Source organism: Ammodytes marinus, assembly GCF_949987685.1.
Source record: "Ammodytes marinus genome assembly, chromosome: 13".
Classification (NCBI taxonomy): Eukaryota; Metazoa; Chordata; class Actinopteri; order Uranoscopiformes; family Ammodytidae; genus Ammodytes; species Ammodytes marinus.
The window spans coordinates 19,782,630-19,806,518 of record NC_137217.1 but is presented as its reverse complement, the minus strand read 5'-3'; the positions used below and the strand labels follow the sequence as shown (position 1 = coordinate 19,806,518).

The 23,889-nt window shown below is 43.9% G+C and overlaps 1 protein-coding gene across 3 annotated transcripts in view; it reads left to right on the top strand.

The window, feature by feature from the left end:
• Positions 1–23,889, top strand: part of shc1 (SHC (Src homology 2 domain containing) transforming protein 1) — a gene marked incomplete at its 5' end in the record, with an annotated part of 28,196 nt that overhangs the window by 1,022 nt on the left and 3,285 nt on the right. For 2 of the 3 annotated variants that reach the window (XM_080039355.1, XM_080039354.1), the window contains 10 exons: positions 16,489–17,082; positions 17,384–17,454; positions 18,100–18,163; positions 19,122–19,241; positions 20,668–20,721; positions 21,145–21,196; positions 22,280–22,406; positions 22,533–22,680; positions 22,910–22,967; positions 23,167–23,283. In XM_080039355.1, coding sequence (XP_079895481.1) covers positions 16,489–17,082; positions 17,384–17,454; positions 18,100–18,163; positions 19,122–19,241; positions 20,668–20,721; positions 21,145–21,196; positions 22,280–22,406; positions 22,533–22,680; positions 22,910–22,967; positions 23,167–23,283 — 1,405 coding nt within the window. Of the gene's footprint in view, positions 1–16,488; positions 17,083–17,383; positions 17,455–18,099; positions 18,164–19,121; positions 19,242–20,667; positions 20,722–21,144; positions 21,197–22,279; positions 22,407–22,532; positions 22,681–22,909; positions 22,968–23,166; positions 23,284–23,889 lie in introns of those variants that run through there. The other variant, XM_080039356.1, reaches the window with a different exon arrangement.

The following is a 23,889-nucleotide window of genomic DNA, read 5'->3' as shown; positions in this document are numbered from 1 at the left end:
AAAAAGCAGCAATCCCTCTCTACACCCAGTGTTTAAAGTCTATACGAATAAGTGTGTCACAGTCGAGCTGAATCTCTCCAGGTTGTCATGAATTGTCGGTGTGATAAATGTATGGAGGCTAACAGTGCACACACACACAATCACAGATATGTACACGCTTAATCTCAGAGCCATATGTCCCTTCATTTGTTCTGGGTCGAGTGCATCCATGGAGAAAGATCAGCCAAAACACACCTCGAAAGTGTTGAAATGGGGTCACTGCCACACAGAGTTAAAGTTCACCACGGGGGAGTGAAGAAGGACAGACATACCTTTATGGAAACAGACTGGAGGTAACGTGGGGTGATTGAGGCGACTGAGAGCTGGGGGACCATGGTGCTCTTATCAGGGTCAGACACACACACCGCTCAGATCAGCAGTCAACCTGACGTGATATCATATGCTGGAAGTTATCTCTGCTGATGGAATGGTAGGGGAGGAGAAGGCTCCAATCAACAACTGATCAAGAAAAAATTGCTGGATTCGGACACATGTCAGGAGTAGCCAGACAAACAACACATGTGCACACACACACACACACACACACACACACACACACACACACACACACACACACACACACACACACACACACACAGGAAAGGACAGCCATACACCAAAATCCATCTGTCAACATGGAGCGATCTCGGCCACTCTATCACAGCATTGGCACAATCCAAAATCCCCTTTGATTAAAATTGGATCTGTCCACTTTTGCTCAAACTGCATCAGTCAGCGGTGAAGGCTTCAGACCTGAGTGACAGCTCATTGTGACACTTGGGATTGTTGCAGCAGCTTTACTTTTTGCACTCCACCACAGACAAACACTCACGGCCGTTTCTAAAGTTAAGCTTTGATACATATATTTTTGTAAGCAGTGAATGTTGGTGCTGATATTAGCCTTGACTAAGTCTTGTGATACTTGAAACTTGGCTATTGATAAAACACACTGGCAAGGTTCTAAGCTGCTCTAAACGTGTCAACACTGTTGACAGGACAGTGTCTGTGGGTGTTTCTCTGGGTGAGGATGTGTTTGTCTTATGTCTTTGTCTGGTGTGTGTGTGTGTGTGTGTGTGTGTGTGTGTGTGTGTGTGTGTGTGTGTGTGTGTGTGTGTGTGTGTGTGTGTGTGTGTGTGTGTGTGTGTGTGTGTGTGTGTGTGTGTGTGTGTGTGTGTGTGTGTGTGTGTGTGTGTGTGTGTGTGTGTGTGTGTGTGTGTGTGTGTGCATATGCAACTGTGTTCTGGAAACCGTAGGAGTTTGTTTTTTGAGGTCGTAGCATGTGGTTGTCCGTCTCTACTTCTACACAATGGGGCTGAGCCTCAGCTGTGTTTCCTCCTGCAATTGATCGGGTTGAGTGAAACACGCTCTGTTTTCGGTGCGCCGTGGGAGGGGCAATTAAAAAAAAAAGCCCACAAAGCCTTGTGCATGATGTGAAAATAAGAAGTTGAAAAAGAGAAGAATTCCCATTTTAATAACTGCCAGTGTTGTTTTTGTATTCTGCATTAAAGGGCTTCTGATCTATGAATAGTCATATCTACCAATCTGTTTACTCCTGTGCTTTTTCAGTTGAAAAACGTCTGGTGTGTCGCAATCGCCGTCGATCTCTTTCTAAGCAGAATGCTGAGATTGCATTCTTAAGAAGTCAGCAGAACATGGCTCCTGCACCCTGTGTCTGGCTTAGTGATGTGTTGGGTGATAAAGATCCAAGTTGTTCCTCTGCCAATGAAGGTCACTTTAGCATAGGTTTGGTGATAGTTAGTAAGTAGTTTTTAACTGCTCAGCAAATACTGGGTGACCCAACACTTTATTATGCAGAAAGCACCTAGTCCAAGAGCATTTCGTTACACAAATCTATATGTTGTATGCAATATTTACATTAAAATAGCAAATATGTTTTCAGACCAGATTGTTTAACTTTTTAACTAGATGTTTAACTGTTGTACTTTTACTTTCTTCAGGGAAAAGTCGTGTTCATGTTCACCTCAACTCGGCAAAAGGAAAGCTTGGTTAATGGTTAACATTATGGAAGAATAGGAGCGGGAAGGCTTTGTTGTTTTGTTGGTAGTACCGATATCAATACAATAACAATATAGAACTGAGTATTGAGGAACTTCTCCAAAGCTTCATCCAATCCACTATTGTGGCTTGGATGTACCTGTACATCATTTGACTGTCACATTGGACAGAACTCTTCATGTCAACAGACAAAAAATTAAATAATGTTTTAACAACAGCACAGAAAGATAAATATTGCTGAAATAAGATCAGGTATGAAATTCTTCTTTTACAAATGCTCTATTACATTCTTACTGGGAACTTAAGTGAAGAAATGACCACTGTCTATGACACACATGCCGTTATAGCAGAGGGGGAAGTTGTAAGAGGAGAGAGATGGAAGGGAATGATGGAAGGAGAAAGAGATGTGGGAGTGTGTGTGTGGTTGGATGGGGGCGGGGGGGGCGGAGTGGTTGGAATAACCCAAAATAGCCAGCTCACATGCTCGCTGTGTGTGTGGCTGGCAAGCTATGAAACCAGCAGAAAGGCCCCCTGCTGAATGCCTGGCTAATCCAATCTTCATTCTTGCTCCTTATAAAAAAACAAAATTTGATTGCCATTTAGGCATGTGTGTGTGTGTGTTTGATCATCTTTTCCAATGTGAGTAAGAGAGAGGCTTTCCCTCGTCAGTTATGCTCCCCCACTCCCCCATACTGGTCACCCCGTGGCTGCAGTCTTCATCATAATATCTGGCCCGGCATCTCCGTAATGTGAACTGATGTTAGACAGCGACTCAGACTGGCCGTAGTCCAGTAGGGAAAAGGTTAGTGACTAGGCTGGTTTACTCATCATCGCTGCTCATTTTTTATGGCTGGGTGTACATAAAGGCGTAAGTGTGGAGGGTCAAGTCACATCACACACACATCAGACACAGAGACACACACAGACACACAGCCACAGCAGATGTGGCCCTGCAGCGTGTGCAGTACATCCAGAGCTCTGTCTTGTCTTGTGTCTGACTGTTTCATCTAATGAATACACACACTGGCTACGGCTTTACAGTTATCCTTTCCACCTCAAAAAACAGTGCACAGAAAACAAAGCACACTCTCGCTGACTCGTGTCAGGCAAGCTGAGACACAAACATCCTACAATTACAGTCCTTTTCAGTTAATTCCTTTCATTCCACAGAGTATGTTTGGACATGCAAACTGGATTATTGCCTATATTTTATTCTCCCATCACCCTTGCGCGTTCTTTCTCCCTCTCGATCTTGCGCCATCTCTGTGTTTTTGTCAATGTTGTGTCCCTGTGTGTGCTTCATCAACTGGGTTGTTTATATCAACAAGGTCCCATGACCCTCTCCACAGCTGATCCTGGGAGCAAAGCAAGCTTGGAGTCAAGTAGCTGCAAGGGAGGCATTGGAGGAAGCTTTAATTGGCGTGTGTGTGTGTGTGTGTGCGTGCGTGCCTGTGCTTGTGTCTGTACAGTGTTCTGATGTGCTTTGGTGTTTTTAGGGTTACAGACTCACAGGCAGCCAGTTCTGGCCAATGGAATATATGGTAAGACATTCAAATGATACAAGCAGCTTAACCGAAACACAGTGGCAAAGGAGTTGCTTTCTCTCACCACAATGTAATGTGAAATAGGAAGGTCAAAATGTTCATGTCTAAACATGCTAATCAGTTTTTATAGTGGTGATATAAAAAAATAGATCAACGTAAACAAACTCTATCATTGGGCAAAATATTGGGGGGAGGTAAATATTGGTAGTTTAGTAATGAATTGTTGTACATTTATGGCTGCAATGCATGATACAAAAACATGCTCTTAATTAGCTATGGCCGATTATAGTGGGTGTAATAACTCCCCAAAATTCAAAGTTTGTTTGATTTTCAAATACTTGTTGAGATCGGATATTATTATCCAATATTATGCAAGTGTGATGTTAAAGACTTTGAAATGAGAAAGTGAAGCTTTGCCTGCCTCCATTTCAATGGGTTTCTCAGCAGCAGCAGCAGGAATAGCAGAGAGGAGTATTATTGAACCAATTTTAAACAAAGCACTCTCTTATAAGAAACACTACAGTATAATTCAACCACGCTGTCGCTCCCCTGCAAAAACAGGTATTACTACACGTTTACTACAAGTTTTTCTATGCAACATAAAGGATTCTACAATCGTATGAAACTGGAAAACTATATACCCACCAGTGTGTGTAATCATTCATGAGTAATTGTGCAGCCCTGTGTATGTAAACTAATCAAACTAAATTGCAGTCTGTAGGGGCCAAAATTGTTTATTTTGAAAAGTTATACACTTCCGTTTTGATTGACACATGTGGGTGTGGGTGTGGTTTATATACCGGGGCACTTGTGGCGGGCGAGGGTTAGGATACAAAGGGGGTTAGTGGCGCACCTGTTTTATTTTCTGTTTACCGTCAACTTATCGTCAACAACGTCAAATAACCTTCAATTACAGCAGTATATATTTTATTTGTTTATTTTCAACACCATCTACATGTTCTCATTCATCCGTTGTAATTCTGCCTTTCATTTATTAAACTCTTTAAACTATACCCATCACCGGAGTTGGAGATTTGTTTGGACGCGTAACTGCCTGGAGCCCATTAAGCCTCTTAGCGGCCTTTATTGGAGAGCAGTCGCTACAATTAGTAAACAGAAACTCAATCCAAAAACACCACGGCATGGACGGGATTCAACGTTGCTCTTACCGCTTGGATCTCGATGTTTTGGAGTGAACGAACTAAGCAACATTGGACTCTTTTCCACGGACGCCTTGGATCAGAGACACAATTGACAGTTGCAGCAGCGGTGTAACGCGCGAGTGACAGCAGTGCATCACAGCCATCAGATACGGTATGTTTGTTGATCCTTCTGTGTATTTGTTTGAAGTTGAACACAGTTTGGAAGGCTGCCGTTTTGTCCATTGGGGACTGTTTGTTTTGGCTTGTGTTGCGCGTGCTTGGTTGTCGCGATCGGCAATTGTTTGGGCTGATTTGACCGCGTGGTGAGCTGAGGCCGCCGCTGTGCTGTGCTGTGCTGTTGTGTGGAAATCGCATATTGGCTGAATCAATGTCATTGCGGATTGCATTGTGTCTGTTGCTCTGTGCTTTGATGAATTGTGAAAATTGAAAGTTCGCATAATGAGTGACGCAAATGAAATGGAAAATACGGAGAAGAGAACGGTCAAGCTTACAGCCAAAGCGCTGGCTTGCAAAATGGAAACTCTTCAAAAGCAACGTCAATCTAATGTGACAAAAATGAAAGAGCTCTCACTTGAAATGAAAGGGCTCATGAAATGTGATGAAAATGCAAAGAAAGTGCAATTCAAACTGGATGAACTCATACAACTGCATGACAATGCAAATGCAACACATGAGTCAGTGATGGTTTTACTTCCCAAAGAGGAAAAGGTAACACAAAATGAATGGTTTGGACGCATAATAAAACACAACACAGACTTCACAGATGATGTTCAAACATGGCTCTCTGAGATTGAAAGACCCTGTCAGCAAGCAAGAAAGGTGACTACAGATGTGTTAACTGCACAATCAGTCATCTTTCCCATTCCAACTGAAGAGGAGGCACCTGTTGAATTAAAGGGAAATATACCACACTCTGATGTTCAACCTGCCATTCCTTCCCAACAGAATAACGCAATATCTGACATGCAGGATGAAATAAATCCAAGTGACAGTGTGTCAAATATTACAAACCGGAGTCACAAATCACATTCTTCATGCTCAAGATTGTCCACCACCTCATCTGCATGCATCAAGGCTGAGGCTGAAATGGCTGCTCTTATTGTGCAACAACAAATGCTAAAAGATAAACATGCCATAGAAGCACAGGAAGAGCAGCTAAGGAGGAAAAAAGAGCAACTGGAACTGGATGGAAACCTTGCTGCTACAATGGCAAAAATGAAAATTCTCAGAGCCTCAAGTAGATCTGGTGTGCGTAGCCACCGATCAAGAGCGTCAGATGGTATGAACTCATATATGGTGAAAACACAACATGAAACACAAATGATTGCCACTGCTGACGGAGACATTACGCAAACCCAATCTCTCCCCACAGTGCCAGTGACAGTACAGTCAAATACATTGACTATGGATGCACATGTTACAGTACCTACAACATTGCCTGCTCCAAGCAATGGTGAACAGAGTAATATGATTCATATCATGGAAAAGCAAAATGACATCACTGCATTAATGGTCCAGCAACAGTGTCTCTCTTTAATGCCCAAGAAAGAAATTCGTCGTTTTGATGGTGACCCACTTCAATTTCAAACATTCATAAAATCCTTTGAACACAATATTGAAAGCAAGAACCCAAACCCCACAGATTGTCTTTATTATCTCGAACAGTATACAGAAGCACAACCTAGAGAAATGGTGAGGAGCTGCCTTCATATGACAGCAGAAAGAGGATTCAGGAAGGCAAAGTCCTTACTGCAGGAGCACTTTGGCAACGAGCATAAAATCGCTACAGCCTACATGGAGAAGGCTCTTTCATGGTCGTCAATAAAACCAGATGACACAAAAACATTACAAGCATACACTCTGTTTCTAAGAGGATGTTGCAATGCCATGGAAGATGTCAACAACATGCAGGAGCTCAACATGTCTGCTAATCTGCTAATTATCATAAAGAAGCTGCCATATCGACTGAGGGATAAATGGAGATCTGTGGCATGTGATTTTCAGGAAAGGTACAAACAAAGAGCTACCTTCAGGGATCTGGTTAATTACCTGGAAAAACAAGTGAGGATTGCAACTGATCCAGTGTTTGGAGACATCAGAGACACTCCAACACCAAGCAAGGATGGAAGGAGTTTTATGTCAAAACCACAGCATCCAAGAATCAAAGGAAGTACATTTGCTACCACTGTGACAGTTGCACATGAGAAACATGGAAATGGACCTAGGAAAATGGAGAGTTGGCCGGCTGTAAAAAGGTGTATGTTCTGTGGAGGTGGACATGCTTTGGAGGTGTGTTTCCTATTGGAAAAGAAAGCACATCATGAGAAAATCACTTTCTTAAAAGAAAGTGGAGCCTGCTTTGGTTGTCTGCAGAAGGGACACATGAGTAAGGACTGCAGGAAGCGACTCAGCTGCAACATATGCAATTTGAAGCATCCTCGGATGCTGCATATCCACCAAAGAAGGAACGAAATGGACAAACATCAATCTCCAACAAAAGAAGAAGCCGACATCGGAGCCATAGCCTCGGTACAGACAAGTGGTCTTACTGGGGCCGGTGAAGACAACTGCAAACTCTCAATAGTGCCTGTGACAGTAAAGGCCAAGAAGGGGAACACAACAGTGCATACATATGCATTTCTTGACCCGGGAAGCACTGCGTCATTTTGCACATTGGGGCTAATGACTAAACTCAATCTCCAGGGAAGAAAATCAAATATTCTTCTGAGAACAATGGGTCAAAGGAAGGTCGTGGAAACCAGCATTGTTTCAGGCCTAGAGGTAACAGGACTGAATGGCACTGAGTTCTGTGATCTCCCATGTGTGTACACACAGAAGACAATGCCTGTGCACAAAGGAAACATCCCACATCAAAATGACATCAAACAGTGGTCTCATTTGAAGAATATTCACTTACCTGAACTGGACTGTGAGATTGAGTTGCTGATTGGCTCTGATGTACCAAAGGCTCTTGAACCACTTCAAGTCATTAGAAGTGTGGGAGATGGACCGTATGCCGTTAAAACATTGCTCGGCTGGACAGTTTCAGAAGGAAGACCTATATGCTCGCCGCAGGTGGAGGCAAGTTCAATATATGGCTGATTTATTTTGGAAAAGGTGGATTAAGGAATATCTTCCCCAACTACAAGAACGACAGAAATGGTCCAACATAAGACGCAACTTCACCCCAGGAGACATCGTCGTCATTGTGGATGATTCAGCACCTCGCAACTCCTGGTTGACTGGAAGGATTGTGGAGACCATGATGGACAAAAAGGGACTTGTACGTCAGCTTCGGATCAAGTCCAAGACCGGATTTCTGACCAGGCCCATCAACAAAGTCTGCCTACTACTGGAGGCAGAGGATCATTGACTGACCCAAACAAACTTTTGACCTCTTGACTTTGTTCCTGGAGACATGACTTTGACTAATCACTCTTTCTTTGGATTACAAATAATGAAGAAAGAAGATCAAGAAAATATATTTACTGTGTTGATTGTCATGTCAAATGTGTAATTATTATTTGAATTTGAAACATAATAATTAGGGGCCGGAATTGTAGGGGCCAAAATTGTTTATTTTGAAAAGTTATACACTTCCGTTTTGATTGACACATGTGGGTGTGGGTGTGGTTTATATACCGGGGCACTTGTGGCGGGCGAGGGTTAGGATACAAAGGGGGTTAGTGGCGCACCTGTTTTATTTTCTGTTTACCGTCAACTTATCGTCAACAACGTCAAATAACCTTCAATTACAGCAGTATATATTTTATTTGTTTATTTTCAACACCATCTACATGTTCTCATTCATCCGTTGTAATTCTGCCTTTCATTTATTAAACTCTTTAAACTATACCCATCACCGGAGTTGGAGATTTGTTTGGACGCGTAACTGCCTGGAGCCCATTAAGCCTCTTAGCGGCCTTTATTGGAGAGCAGTCGCTACACAGTCCTTTATGTCCTCTTGGCTTAAACTATTGCAGTCTAATACAACAGTCTGACCCTTCATGAAGGTTTATAATTAATGTTATGTTTTTGTTCTGGTTGAAAAAGTAGGGGAGAGTGGCCTAAGTTGTGCCGGTGGGCAAGTTGTGCCACCCCTTGTTTCTAGAAAACCATATAAGAAATTGGAAATGTGACCACATATTTAAGAAGAGCCATCAATTAAACTCATCCTGTAAAGAAGGGAGAAACATGGAATAAGATATAAGCACATTTAAGCTAAAAAAAAACAGTTTTTTGCCTTTCAAAGTAAAATTTATACGATCAAGGTTTTTTGATTACTGTCTGAACAACTATAGACACGTTTGAAAACATTTGACACATGATTTAGTGCTTTAGTATGCTACACTTTGTGTCTATATAGTTAGCACAATGTCACCCCTAAACTGCTGCATCATGCTTATTATCCAAAATTCTGGGGATGGGGTGATTTGTGCCAGAGGGCCTAGGTGAGTTATAAGTAAGTAAGTAAAATGTATTTATAAAAGCACATTTATAACAGTTTGCACTGTCCAAAGTGCTTTACATAAGGCATTCAATAGGTAAAAAATTAAGGTAAAATAACAATAACCAAAATAAAAGACATAAAGCCCAGACATCCGCATATGAACAAAGATAGTAGTGCAGAGGTAAGATAGTTAATGGGGAGGAAAAACCAGGGTGTACAGATGGGTTTTGAGCCATGATTTAAAGGCAGAAATGGAGAGGGAATCGCATATGCCAGGTGGCAGTTGGTTCTACAAGGGCGGAGCAGCTAGCGCAAAGTACATTTCTGAGAGTTATGCCATTGGCATGGCTGTATACGCTGGTCACCAAAAGAAAGTGATTGTCTACAGTAGCTCAGAAGAGACTGACATCTCCATTCCACTTAAGGACACCACTGATGAGAGTTCAGATGGCCAGAAAGATGATGATGGTGACTTTGTCATTGTTAGCTTTGCAGGCAAAACCACCTAGATCTGCTAGGCCTTGTTTAAGAAAATTGACCTTCAATCTTTGTAAAATATTTACTTTATTTACTTTAAATAAACCTTAAATAAGTGATTGTCTAATAAATTTGTCTTGCATTACAGCAGGGCTATTCAATTAGTTTTGAATGGTTGGTGGAAATGATCCAAAATGAGGGGCCAGAAAAAAATTCCTAAAATTGATGAGCATCACATCAATAGCTACCTATACTGTAAAACACTACAACGACATAGGAGTGCATATATTGTCTTTATTTGATCAAATAGAGTTCACCACCTTATCAAAAAAAATCCCTATTTGATTAACATAGGCTGCCTGTTGTTTAAGTGTTTAAAGGTCACACATTATGCTAAATGCACCTTTTAAATGTGTTCCAACATATCCATGGGTCCACGGTGTGCCTAGAGACTGCCAACATATCAAAAAAAATAACAATCTCTCCTTTTCTCACTCTCCCCCATTCTGAAACCCCCACCCCTCCCCCCCAATATACTCCGTTCAGAATTCTCGCGGTTTATGACGTCATAAACTGCACAGCCACATCCCCATATTTTCTTGATATGTCCATGCTTCCCCCCCACATTAGCAGTAGCCTATGATAAACCCACCCCCCCATTTCTTATTGGTCCACTGGAAAATTTTCCGAGCGACAGCCATGTTGCTTTCCCCGCTAAGCGACAAGATGCCCATAGTACAGCTTGAATGTTACATACACCAACACAGAATGCTTTTGCTCATACTCCACTAATTTATCTTAACCACAGCAGTCTATGCCTCGTTTTTAATAACACAACGGATAGGAAGCTACCTGTGCTTTTTTTTAAAAGCTTTTGCTCATAACACGCTGTTTATATTCCCCACAGCAGTCTGAAAATGACTCGTTTTTAACATGACAAAGGATGGGAAGATATTCCTGTAGAAATCAAACTTTGAAGCTACTGTTTTCATTGGTTTAAATCGTCTGAGTCTTATTTTTAGCGTTAGCGCCCATGTAGCTTCGGTTGTAGCACCAAGTTTTGCTCCTAATACACTAACTTAGCTTTCCCCTTGTAGTCTAATAATGACTCGTTTTTAACATGACAAAGGATGGGAAGATATTCATGTAGAAATCAAACTTTGAAGCTACTGTTTTCACTGGTTTTAATCATGTCAGGTCATGTCAAATTGTTCAAAGTATGGCTTAGCTCCGGGTAAACACTGTGTTTGCAGTGTTTTCATCATGTGTTTCACTGGTGCAATGGCATGGTGCAAGCTTCGGGGGTGGAGAGTTGCTGCTGTCTTCATCAATCACTATCATACCAATCATATCTCTGTGTGTGCGTTGTGCAGTGCTGTGACGTGTTTTACCTTGAATGACACCTCTAAGTTTACTTCTCTCCAGTTCGCAGTGCAGGATATGATGACACTGTGGTGGTCAAAACGGCATACTGCAGGGACTGTTTTTGTTGGGGTGTCATTTGAGGACTCCCCGCTCTCCTCATTGCTGGTTCCTGTGTCACTCTCTTCACATCAGATCTGCTTGAATGTTGGCTCCAATCAGTGGGATCTCTGCTTTCTGTCAGTCTGTTCCGATGTCATTTCCTCTAGAGAGCTCTAGTTTAACATGTAGTATATAGGAGGGAATATTTATTAATACATGAATTTCAGTCTTTTTCCTACTCTTTGGATGTGTGTCCACTCTCATCAAGGTTATGTGTAGTGACCTCATGTCACACTCACGCAGCACAGCACACACACAGAGGGAGGGTGAACCCCTTCACCTCTGTCTGTCTCCATCCTCCCTCTCTCTCTTATTTTTCTCTGCCTCTTTCACTCTGTTTCTCAGGTTACCAAACATGAATAAAGGAGGAGCTTTGAATAGCTAACATGGACATACACACACACACGCACACAAGCACATACACACACTCCCATATTCCCCTCTCTATTCCCCATCCCCCTTTCCTCCCATTCTCCACATCTCCATCTCCCCTTGGAGTGTGTGTGTGTGTGTGTGGTAATGTGCAGGAGTGCAGCATCTTGCTATATACATGTACACTGCTAAATGACTGAGTCTGCAGAGAGGAGGTGGGGGCAAGGGGGAGGAAACAGGAAGGAGGTCGGATAAGAGGCGGGGAGGGCAGAGGCAGCAGCCGCGTGTGTTTGAGAGAGAGAGAGAGAGAGAGAGAGAGAGAGAGAGAGAGAATGGGAGGCAGCATCACCCACCCAGACTGGGAGGAGGGGAGTACAGAAAGCGTGATTGTCCCCCCCCCTCCCTCTAGCAGACAGAGGTGGAAGGAAAAGTGGGAAAGAGAGAGAGAGAGACGTGAAGGGTTGAAGAGAAGAGGAGCACAATGAAGGAGTGCCATTGTCCATCCTGGCAGCACTGCCATTTCACCATCTGCTGAAAGAGAGAGAGAGAGAGAGGAGGAAAGAGAAAGGAGAAAAGGCAGGCAGCCAAACGGAGGAGAGGATAGATGGAGAGAGGAGCTGCCGGTGACTTTGTGAATTAATCGAGCGGAAGAGCGGATCAGAGGAGAAGCACGTTTTCCAGGGAGTGGACGCGGGACAGAGCGCCAGAAAGAGGAGGAAGGAGCGGACGGATGGCCGGATAGTCTCTAGACTGTTTAAACATTAATGTTGTTCTCATGTGAATATGGAGTCCAGCTTTAGATGCAGCACCATGGATTATCAACTGTATGCTTTTTAAACAAAAAAAAACTATTTTGCCATTCATTAAAAAAAGAAATAACCTGGGAGGGAAATTGATTAGACTCACTTTATACAATACAATTTTTTTAATGACTTTTTTGTTGTTTTTTGTAGATATAGAGTCTCTCTCTGTGACATCTGATTTTCTATTCTCTTTGAGCCTAGGATCTACTGTGCAAGATGTTATACAATCATAATCTTTGTTAGCTACTGCAGAGAATATTCAGGTTGTTTTTATGCAAGTTTTTCTAAAAATCATTATTGTCTTTTAAAAGTAAATGGTAAGTGTAGTTGTTTCTTTTTTACTGAAATCAATGTTGTTTTGAAAGACAAACAAAGTGTTGTTGTCTTACATGCCCTAGTTGGACTCGGTGCATGCAGCCTACTTGGGATGTCAACATTGATTGGGATTTTATGGCTGGCGCTACTCCACTCCAACGTTGATCATTTCCTGAAATCTATTGATCTTGGAAGGAGTCTGTAGTTTCTTCATCCTGTTGGATGAAAAGCAGCTCTAATTTGGAGCCTTAGGAGCAGATAATTGGTGTCATGTGATTTGACGAGCAGTTATCTCTTTGTCTAACGATTTCTGCAGTCGTCGGGGCTACACGTCCTCCGGCATGCATTTCTTTTTATGTCTGTTGCCATAGCAACGGCCGGCAGCCGCAGACAGATGCAAGATGTAAACTTCTTGTTTTCCTTGTCTCATATATTACAACTGGTGCTGTTTCATTAGGTCATTGTACATATTTAGTAGATAAGAAGCAGTAGACTTGATAACTCTATAAATATTGTGCTGTTATTAGACTTTCTCTCTTAGACTAGATTTTTTTTGGGGGGAAAACTAGACAGTCTTTGTCTTTTGCGGGGCTTGGCAGACTGAGAATCAGGGTTGTTTCAGGTCACCTGTCTCCCCCTCCCCATCCTGTGTCCGCTCAGCCCCAATTGTCCTGATCTTACCTTTATCAACGTCAACTACCATCTTCATAGGTCTAGCTGAGGTGCCATTATCAGGAATAGCTGGGAAAATTAGATTATCTTACTGGTTTTACTTGTACATAACTCTGTGTGTAGCTGTTGGCCTTGAGGCCACTAATGACTGATCATTAGGTGTGCTTTGTTTGTGACAGTCTGTTCGTGACTCAGGATTTCTCCTCGTGTAGAGGGTCATCTCCTCTGCAGTCACCTGACCCACTCTGGGTTCTCTGCACTGAAACGTCCTTGGGCAGCGGAAAGCTAATCAGCACCCCTGTCTGTGTATGAGAACACACCTGTCTTTGTCTTTTTGAAGTGCTAAATCCCTCTCAAGACTAAATTCTGGTTTTATTAGGGGTGTGTTTTGCATGCTCGTTGATTGTTCAAATACCGGGTGTCTTTTGTGACTTTTCCAGCCACTTCTACTTCTTTACAGCTTTCTGGAGATTGTCCCAGCCTGTTTCGCAGTGCGTGGAGTGTGACTGGATCCTTCATGGTGCTTTTCTGGCCAAGACCAGATGGATGACTAGCTGCCATTGCTAGACAATCCCTCTGTGGTGCTAGACTGGTGTAGGCGACTGTTCCTTCGCCTTGCATGCAGTGCCCACTCCAAGCTGGGCCTTAGTTGAGTTTCTGAAATGTTAGTGTGTCGAAAAATTTACTTTTTAGACTTTGCATCACTGAAACACTGGTGCCAAATTTACAACGGTGTGTAAGTGGTGTAGTTAAGGTGTGTGTAAACCTTGCTCTCCTCTGAGGGACTAAAGGACAACAGATTGCAGAAAGGTTGAGTGCCTCCACAGCAAGCAAAGCCTAGTGCAAGACAGTCGGTGTAGCCGTGCCTCCTACTGAGGTCAAACTGCTGCCGACGGTTTGGTTTGTGGGACTCTGGGATTCTGCGAGAGACTGTTAAAGTAAACAGACAGTTGTTTGCCTTCTAGGTTGGTCTATGCAGAACATGAGATGTTGTGTAGTGTCTGTGTGGTGGTTGAACCGAGAGCTAGCTTGCTTCTTGATAAGCCCTGACTTAGAGAAGGAAGGAAACGGTTCCTGAACATAACTCCTTACTTGTTCATATCATAGGGGGCTGTGTCGACGCTCTTCTCTCAGGTAACTGACTATCATCTCGGCACATTATTTGAACCAGGGCGACAAGAGAGATCAGCATAACAACGGTGTGCAGTTTTAATGAAGCATTTGCAGCTGTGGTGAACAAGTTCACTTTCAACTCCGATGAGCCTCCAGCACCATTCAGGGAATCCTGGGTTGGGAGTTCAAAGCAGAACCAATCAGGTCTCATCAACATCACAAGGAACCATACCGGTAGTCGTCATCAGCCAATGACCTACATTCTCCGGTGTTACATCACCACTGTGCTGCTGCAGTGTGCTAGACTCAGACAACATCTCAGACCTAACCTAACACTATCTAATGGTGCTCTAGAAAAAAACATTGAGCACTGTGAGGTGCTCAGTTTTAGGGAACACACTTGAAACAAGGCATCCTTGTTTTAGCCATATCAGGAACTTCAGTCAGGAACGGGCCCAGCTCAGTGGGCCCAGTCTTAAGTACAATTTTTATTTCTGTTTTCTACTGGTGTCTTGATAGGTGACCATATCTAGCCTTTGGCGTCCCTAATCTCTTAAATTAGAGTGGCAGAAAGACGGTGCTCACCATTGATTCATTAGACAGAGGGACTGTTAAACAGGACAGCCTGGAGAACGGGCGAGCAGACGAGGGAGGGGGCGCGGGGGAGCGAGAGATCATCTGGAAGAGGAGAGAGGAAGTGGTGGCGCGGGAGAGGGCGGAGGCGTTGGAGAGACAGAGGTTGGCAGAGTACATTGTGTGGAGGAAGAGAGAGGGCTTCCAGGAGAAGAGGCAGGCAGACAGAGACAAGGGAGGAAAGAGTGCAGACAAAGGTTCAGAAGTCATCTGGAAGAGGAGAGAAGAGAAGGAAGAAGAAGAAGGGAGGGAGAGAGCCAGAGCCATTCAGAGAGGACATGATACCATTTGGAGGAAGAGGGAGAGGGAGTAAAAAGAGGAATCCGAAGAGAGATCTGACAATACGGTGCACTTTGAAAAGTAGTTGTTAAAAGAAAGCCTGCTGCGTCGGATACTAGCCACACATCAGTAAGCCTCCTCTCTCTTCTTTAGCAGTTCTGGGCGTCATTGAGCTCTGCAGGTGCTCGCTGTAGTTTCAGCCTATTGGATCTGTGTGTTGTGTTGTGTGTGTGTGTGTGTGTGTGTGTGTGTGTGTGTGTGTGTGTCTTTTTGCCGGGTTTGTGCCCCCTCGCAATCCCCTTGTTGGCTGCTAATAGGATTTTTATGGGCCCGTGTCGAGCAGGATAGAACTGCCATAGGGGGCTGCTTCACGAATGCACGCATGTGCACACGCCAACACACACATAGACAGATCATCTCAGAAGCATTGTGGGCAGGGAGAGTACATACTGCTTCACACACATGTAAACACATCACTTACAAGTATGCACCCTTCAGAGCAGTAAGGCACACATGCGAGGGGGCGTTGAGAGACAATCACTTGTGTTGATTCTCCATGGTGCTTGCAACAGCTGGATAACTGGCCCCTTGCTGAGAGGCTGTTAAGTTGGGACAAAATACTCACAGATATTGTTTTACACTATGGCAAAAACACCAAAATAAACACTGTGTGGAGAGCAACGAACATTTGGTCATCCGTCCATGGGAACAAAACGAACATTGATGTGGATTCAGAAGTGATCTGATGACAACATGATCTGCACTGGTGCACTAAGAACAAACTTTTTTCATCTGCATTCTACCACTAACTGGGACACCCCACTTTTCATCTGCGCCTTTTCTCATTCTACTTTCACTGCGGGCGAAGCCATTTCTAAAGCAGTTTGGTTTGGGCTGTCTGGTAATGAGTGGAGGACAGAGAACCGAACAGATGGATGCAGCTCTTATGCTGAGGGAGACAGACAGACGGCTGTGTGTCCTTTTTGGGAGAAAGTTTGAATGCTAAGACAAAGAGACTTTGATTGAATCACTAGAGCCTGTGTGGACTGGTGTGCGGATATAAAAACTGACACTGCAGATTCATCATCATGGAGCTCGTCCCAAAAACCAAGTATACCCACTTTCGGAGCGAATCGCTAAGCTCCACTGATGAAACAAACTCCAATCCGTCATCTTTCCCCCCTTCCAGTCCCGCCACCCCGCTCACTCCCTCCCCCGGTTTACCTTCCTCTCTCTCCTCCTCCTCACTCACTCCCATCTTGCCCCCCTCGTCTCCCCGCCCAGCTGAGAACAGCCCCACCACGCTTTGCTCCTTCTTCCCCAGGATGGGATCCCTTCGTCTGGGTGTCTCTGCCACTCTTCTCCCAGGACTCAAGGCCTCCGGCAGGCCGCAGCGGCCTCAGGCGCCCGTTGAGTCCTCTGGGGACGACAGGAGCAGCGCCAGCTCCTCCCCTCCCCTCCATCACCCAATCCTCTCTCTAACCGCTCCCTCTCCCCCTCCCCGACCCCCTCTGCAGGACATGAACCGGCTGGGCGGTGCCTCCAGGAGGGCACGGGTGGAAGGAGGGCAGCTGGGAGGAGACGAGTGGACGCGCCATGGCTCCTTTGTCAACAAGCCCACCCGTGGCTGGCTGCACTCCGACAGTGTGGTCAGCACCGCCGGTGTTTCCTACTCTGTACGGGTAAGTGACTGGCACACTCTCACTAACCCCCAAACTAAAATGTATCATTAAACATCTCTATTTCCACTCAGTTTCTTTACACACACACACACACACACACACACACACACACACACACATATACTGTTTATATATACACACTCTGTATATGGCCCTTTTTCATATTTATAGAAAAGGCACCAAAAATGTGTAAAGGACACAACATGCTTTATGCGCCTGTTGTGTTCATCCGTCTCTAATGGGACTGGGATGTGTAGGAAATGTTGGATGGTAATGTGTTGCCTTCCTGTTTCCTGGGCAGTACATGGGTTGCGTGGAGGTGCTACAGTCAATGCGAGCGCTGGACTTCAACACCAGAACTCAGGTCACCAGGTAAGATAACACTCTTGCTCCTCTGCTTACTGGCTTCCGGTTTCACTTGTTTCATTTCTGGTTTGTGCATGGGGGGGCGAGATGTTAACAGTGTGGTTAGACTTAGAGAAACAACCCCACTCCTTTCTTCTATATGTCTTTGTCTGCTTGCTTGCTCGCTCTATATTCTACTTCCGCTCTCTCTTGCTTTCTGAGTAAGAGTTGTACATGCACTACTGTGTGTGTGTGTGTGTGTGTGTGTGTGTGTGTGTGTGTGTGTGTGTGTGTGTGTGTGTGTGTGTGTGTGTGTGTGTGTGTGTGTGTGTGTGTGTGTGTGTGTGTGTGTGTGTGTGTGTGTGTGTGTGTGTGTGTGTGTGTGTGTGTGTGTGTGTGTGTGTGTGTGTGTGTGTGTGTGTGTGTGTGTGTGGAAAACGCCTGCAGCTCTCCCAGCCCCTAAATTAGAATCTTCTGGAATCCTGGTGGTTTCCTTCTGGTTTCCGTAGTGATGTTTGTCTCCATGGCAGAGGCCAATGCAGTTGCCAGGGACGATAAATTCAATCATCCCCTGCGAGATCTCATTTAATCCACTATAATTGCGAGTCCGGGAAGGTGTGAGGGGGTTAATAACCTGCTATTGCGACACTTACATGCTGTCACTGTTTTCAGGGAGGCCATCTCTGTGGTCTGTGAGGCAGTGCCCGGAGCCAAAGGAGCCCAGCGCCGGAGAAAGGTACACACTTCTAGCACACACCCTTACAGTGCATTATTTATTTATATGGCTTGAGTGGGAAGGGTTTACTGCACAGGAGCTAGATTTAGCTTGATTGTCCACTCTGTGGTCAGTTGGCTATTTAGTCCCTTACACACACACACAGATCTTGATTTAAGCTTGTACACTGCTGCGGTTAGCGGACTACTTGCAGGTAATTACCAATCACTCTCTGCTCTCGGTTTTTCCCTCCTCCTTGTCACAAGGGAGGCCAGAGAGCCGGAGCAGTAGCTTGTGTGGAGCCAGGTTCATGCGAGAGGAACACTACAGATAAGCAGACGCAGCCGCTGGGTCTGTGCACAGTATTCCTGTAAAACTTAAAAACCTCCACCCAAACAGTCCATAAAACAGGTGGCTAAATCCAGCGGCCTGTTGCCATAGCAGGCTTTGACCAAGGAATGTCTGGCAGAGCAGCGCACCAGACAAAACACCAGTTTCTAGGACGTAAACTAGAATAGATTAAAGTAGTCTAGTCCCTCCGATTTGGCTGGACGGAGGTTGATGTGGCCGTGCATGCGCATCCTCCCCCCGATGCTGTTTCTTCTCACAGCGTACAGCAGATCTTGCAGGGTAGATATGAATGAAAGCCATGACAACAGGAGGAGGAGTGGGATAAACTGGCAGGCACATTAGTGCTGGCATGGTCTGAATGATGCTGTTGGCCCAGCCCCACTGTATGCATTGCGGACTTTCCTGTCTTTTCACCATTGGTCACAGTTGGCCTTGGAGACAGGATCACTTTCACAATCGCAGCTGTCCTTTCCACTCCCACACACACAGGCATTTCCACACATATGCCCACGGGCTTCATGCACAGACAGGGAGCACTCTGTGGACTGTTGTGCCTTGATGGAAGTAAAAAAAAATAAGGCCTCTTGATTGTATATGACTCATGTACTACATCCCTGTCCCTACACAGCCTTCTTCTCGCTGTATGACATCCATCCTGGGCAAGAGCAACCTGCAGTTTGCTGGCATGACAATCAACCTCACCATCTCGACCAGCAGCCTCAACCTGCTGGCCTCCGACTGCAAACAGGTTAGATTGAAACTAGCCAGCCTAGTCATGAAACACCTGTTTATTTCTCGCAAAAAACTAAACTTTTTTGTTTGGTTAGATTGTTGTTGTTGTAGATTTTATTCGACATGGACATGACAATTTCATTGGGAGAACCAAATGCATTGTTTTAAGTGTGTTAGCAGCATGCATGCTAGTTTTCCACATCTGTCCACAGGAGGCTTTTTTTTTAAACAATCAAAGACAGAAACAAGATGAAATATTAAAGAGGGAACAACTGATAATGAAGAACTAAAAATGCCATATACAGTGTTTTAATAGCACCAATATAATGATAGTCAACTATATACATGGAGTAAATCATCAGATTCGTCCCCTGATAGCCAGAGATATTTGACTGTGGGTCAGTAAGTATCCAAAGTGCATTTATCCTGTGCAGTTGACTGAGGCAGAGTAAAACAGAGAAGCTTTTTGGTTGAGGAATTTTGTGTGATTTAAGAATTATGCTGACAACTTTAGAAGCAATTGCTATTCAACTGTAAATGTAAATGTGTCTAGCTTTATTTTGAATAGAATGTGTCGAGGCTAGTTTCAGTGTGTAAAATTCATTGTTTATCATTCATTATCTTTATATTAACTAACCTGAGTTTGTCTTCCCAAAGTTAGTTTTATCATCATTTCATAGAATACGTTTTGAAAGCGTTCCCGCTCCAATTCATTATTTAATATTTATTCTATTTTTTAAAAAGGTGGAACCTTTATGATTGTATTGGATATTAACCCACAGCCGCCCTCCTCCAGGTATTGTGTTTGTGTGTTGTGGCCTGGGACATTCAGGGGGGATTCCCAGATACATTTAGAGCTGGACTCCACTTTGTGTTTTTCTTCATTTATTGTGGATGCTGTGTAAAATCCCTCTCCACCATCTTCTTGGGTCCCGCATCAGCCACCGAGCAGGATGTGATCCTACTCCTAGACCTCTATTTAGTTAATAGCCTGCTGAACGATGTGTTCTACTTTTAGGGGGGAGGTAGTGCAATGCATACACATTAACACGTAGCAGAAAGAAACGTACCGTGCACATCCATTCACACAAATGAAGCCTCGGATAAAGAGCCCACGCGGCGCATTAGCAAGTGTTGATGCCTCTTATTGATCCTTCGTTGCCGTTTGTTGCAGACTGTTAAAAAGGTGTTCCATCCATTGTCCCTACTTAGTTTTTTTTTAAATCTCGGCTGCAATTGACGGTGCTCATTGGAGGAAAACAATACTTTCCTTGAGTAATGATTCCACATTTTGTCTCTCCATCCACATGCTTTCATCTCACTTCCCACATACTTCATGTCACCCACATGCTCTCCTTCTGTCTCTCTCCCCCCCTCGCTCTCTCTCTCTCTCTCTCTCTCTCTCTCTCTCTCTCTCTTCCTTTCTTTCTTTTTCTCCACAGATAATCGCCAATCATCACATGCAGTCCATCTCCTTCGCTTCTGGAGGAGACCCAGTGAGTCACCCAACACTCTCTCTCTCTCTCTCTCTCTCTCTCTCTCTCTCTCTCTCTCTCACTCTCTCTCTCAATCTGTCTCTCACAGCTCAAATCTCACTCTGGCCTTTTTCCATCTTTCAGCCTGCATATCCTTCCTTCCTGTCGTCTGTCATTGTCTATTCCTATGAATACCACTCGCTCAATGGCTGCCGCGCTGGTTTTTGCAGTCCTTCTCTCCCGAGCTGGATCTTGTTACTTCTCTTTTTAGTTCAATGTATGTTTGTTTAACTCCTGTCGTGACTAAAAGACTGCGGCTTTTTGGCTTTATCTCTTCTTCTTTTCAACATTTCTATCCTTAACCTGCCTTCCACTCTTTCGCTCTATGAACTTTTCCCCCTCATCCCCCCGTCCCCTAACTGTCATACCCTGTCCCCCCTACAGGATACGGCTGAGTACGTAGCATATGTGGCCAAAGACCCAGTCAACCAGAGAGGTGAGCACACACAGCAAAATGACAACCTTCACTTTGGGAGCATCTGACAAATAAAGACACTTTTAAATCTTAATTTCAAAGTAATGCTGAATTTTCTTTAGTCCCTTAGGTTTGAGTAGAGTAGTTTAGCTGCAAATGTGCTCCCTACATTCAGTCACATTGGATGACGAAACTGGCTTATTTAAGACTGCACTTTCAGCAACATACTGTGAATAAATACAAACAAGCCATTTCATTCACACATAAATTAATCCCATTGAATAAATGAAATTGCTCTATTCATTTTCATTCCCCTTTTGAATTTGACTCACCGCCCACCGGAGCTGAGACGTCACACACACACACACAGTGTGCAGAGCGAAGGGACAAATTGCACATTTACCACTAAATAGGCATAACAAGGGGGTGCCCTTAGCTCAGTTGGTAGGGCGTCCCCCCATGGGCCTCGGCCAGCAGCGGACCCGGGTTCGATTCCAGCCCGCGGTCGTTCTCTGCGTGTCACTCCCCTCTCTCTCCCATTTCAACTCTGTCTCTACACTATCAATAAAGCATAAAAATGCCCAAAAAATATCTTAAAAAAAATTAAAAATGTTTAAAAAAAAAAAAAAATAGGCATAACAAGTTACAGGAATGTGTTTTCATTTTTGTTTTGCAGAATCTCCTTTATGCTTCTTCAAGCTTATGTTCTAAATATGCCAACATTGTGGCTTGATGTTCCATCATGCAATAACGGTGAATGCAGAACTAAAAATACTATTTTCAGTTTTGCACTCAAATAGCTCAGGACTGACTGAGCACTAGGGTTTAGCATATAAAAAGATTCTAACAACATTCAGTTTAACATGTTATTCCTTCAATCTCTATGTAATACTGACATTTTGAGGGAAAACTAAGAGTGGGTAAAGTAAATAACACTCACTCTCTCTGTGTCAGTAATTACTGTCCCAAGTTTTCCATCTTACGCAATTTAATACTCTTGCCTGCTGGTCGATATTTTCGTCCATAGCTAAGTGCTTATTTCATTCAAGTACATGTTGCTGCAGCTTTTCCTCATTAGTCATGTTGTGCCTCCTTCACTTTCAGCGTGTCATATCCTGGAGTGTTCAGAGGGTTTGGCACAGGAAGTCATCAGCACCATTGGCCAGGCCTTTGAACTGCGTTTCAAACAGTACCTAAAGAACCCCCCCAAGCTGGTCACACCTCACGACAGGTAAATACAAAAATAAAGACATCTTTCTCACATGAACCACAAAGATGCAAGCTCGCATTACTTTTTTGTTGCTCGATATGTGTTACTGTAGCTTTTTGTGTACCGACCCCTTATTTTTCTCCCCAGAATGGCTCCGTTTGACGGCTCGGCATGGGAGGAAGAGGACGAAGAGGCCGCTCAGCCTCCTGACGTCCCGTACTACAATCACTTCCCTGGAAAGCAGCCTCCCCCTGGTGGCCTGGTGGACATGAGGACCCGTCCAGGCGCAACGCTGGTGAGAGAAGTGCACACAAACACGCACCCCATACTCTTCCTAAGTGTTTTTATTGGAAAACATGAAACAATACCACAAATTCCAACATGCGAACATGTGATCCATTCTTCATTGACCTTTTGCGGCATTTTTAATTGGAATCTATTTGTGCACATACATACACAAGGCCAAGGGTGTGCCCACGTGTGGCTGTGACTAATTATTAGTTTTTCTGCCTCTGTGCTTGCAGCCGTATGGCCAGCCAGGTCAGAATGACATTCACAAGCAGCCTCTGCCGCCTCTACCAGGTGAGTGTCTATGTCTGCCCGTCGGTATGTCTGCATCTTCCCCCCCATCATTCACTGTAAATCACAGTCATTTTCCACTCTCTAGTCCTTGATGTTTTTATTTTATCTTGGTTAAAATTCCATTAAATATGCATGACTGATGGGGAAATGGGAAGATGTGCCAAGGTCATTCATGTATTTTTTTTAAATGGATTTCTAGTGGGTGCCAAAGAGGGAGGACGGGAGCTGTTTGATGACCCATCATACGTCAATGTGGATAAACCCCGCCCCCCGGTTGCAGCCAATGGAAATGCTCACAGAGATGCTTTTGACATGAGTAAGAGCCTTATCTGTTCTATGTCTTCTGTTGGGGATATCATACTACCATACCGTACTACATACGGCTAAAATAGACTGCCGTCTGAAAAACACAGAAGTATTGTGGATATATGCTTAGCTTCCTGGGAAACTAAATAACTGGAAAAGGTGATAACGTGATATTTTGTAAATTACTAAATGTGTGGGTTCGGAACCAAAATGACCAAAATTACTGGTAACTCAAATGTGCAATTTGGAAAGAATGATGGATAATTATTGACTCGAAGGAGATGAGTAGAGCAGTGTTGTGTACTGAAAAATTCAATGTGACAGGCTAATTGAAGAGTGGCGCTGCCCACAAAAGGCCGTCTAGGAGGAAGATAAGGGAATTAGAGAGTGCATTTGTCCATTACAGGGGCAGTTTATGTAACATGATTGGTTGACTGCTTAAAGCTTTTCAAGACACAGTCCACTATCAGTGTATGGCACACAACTGTCAAGCATCACATGGTTCACTTGGGCAAAGTCCAATCACACTAGTACAAGTTGTAAAGTGCAAAAGTTTTTTTTTCACTATATATAATGTTCTATATATTTTTTTTTTGTATTTCTCAGTTGAAAACTT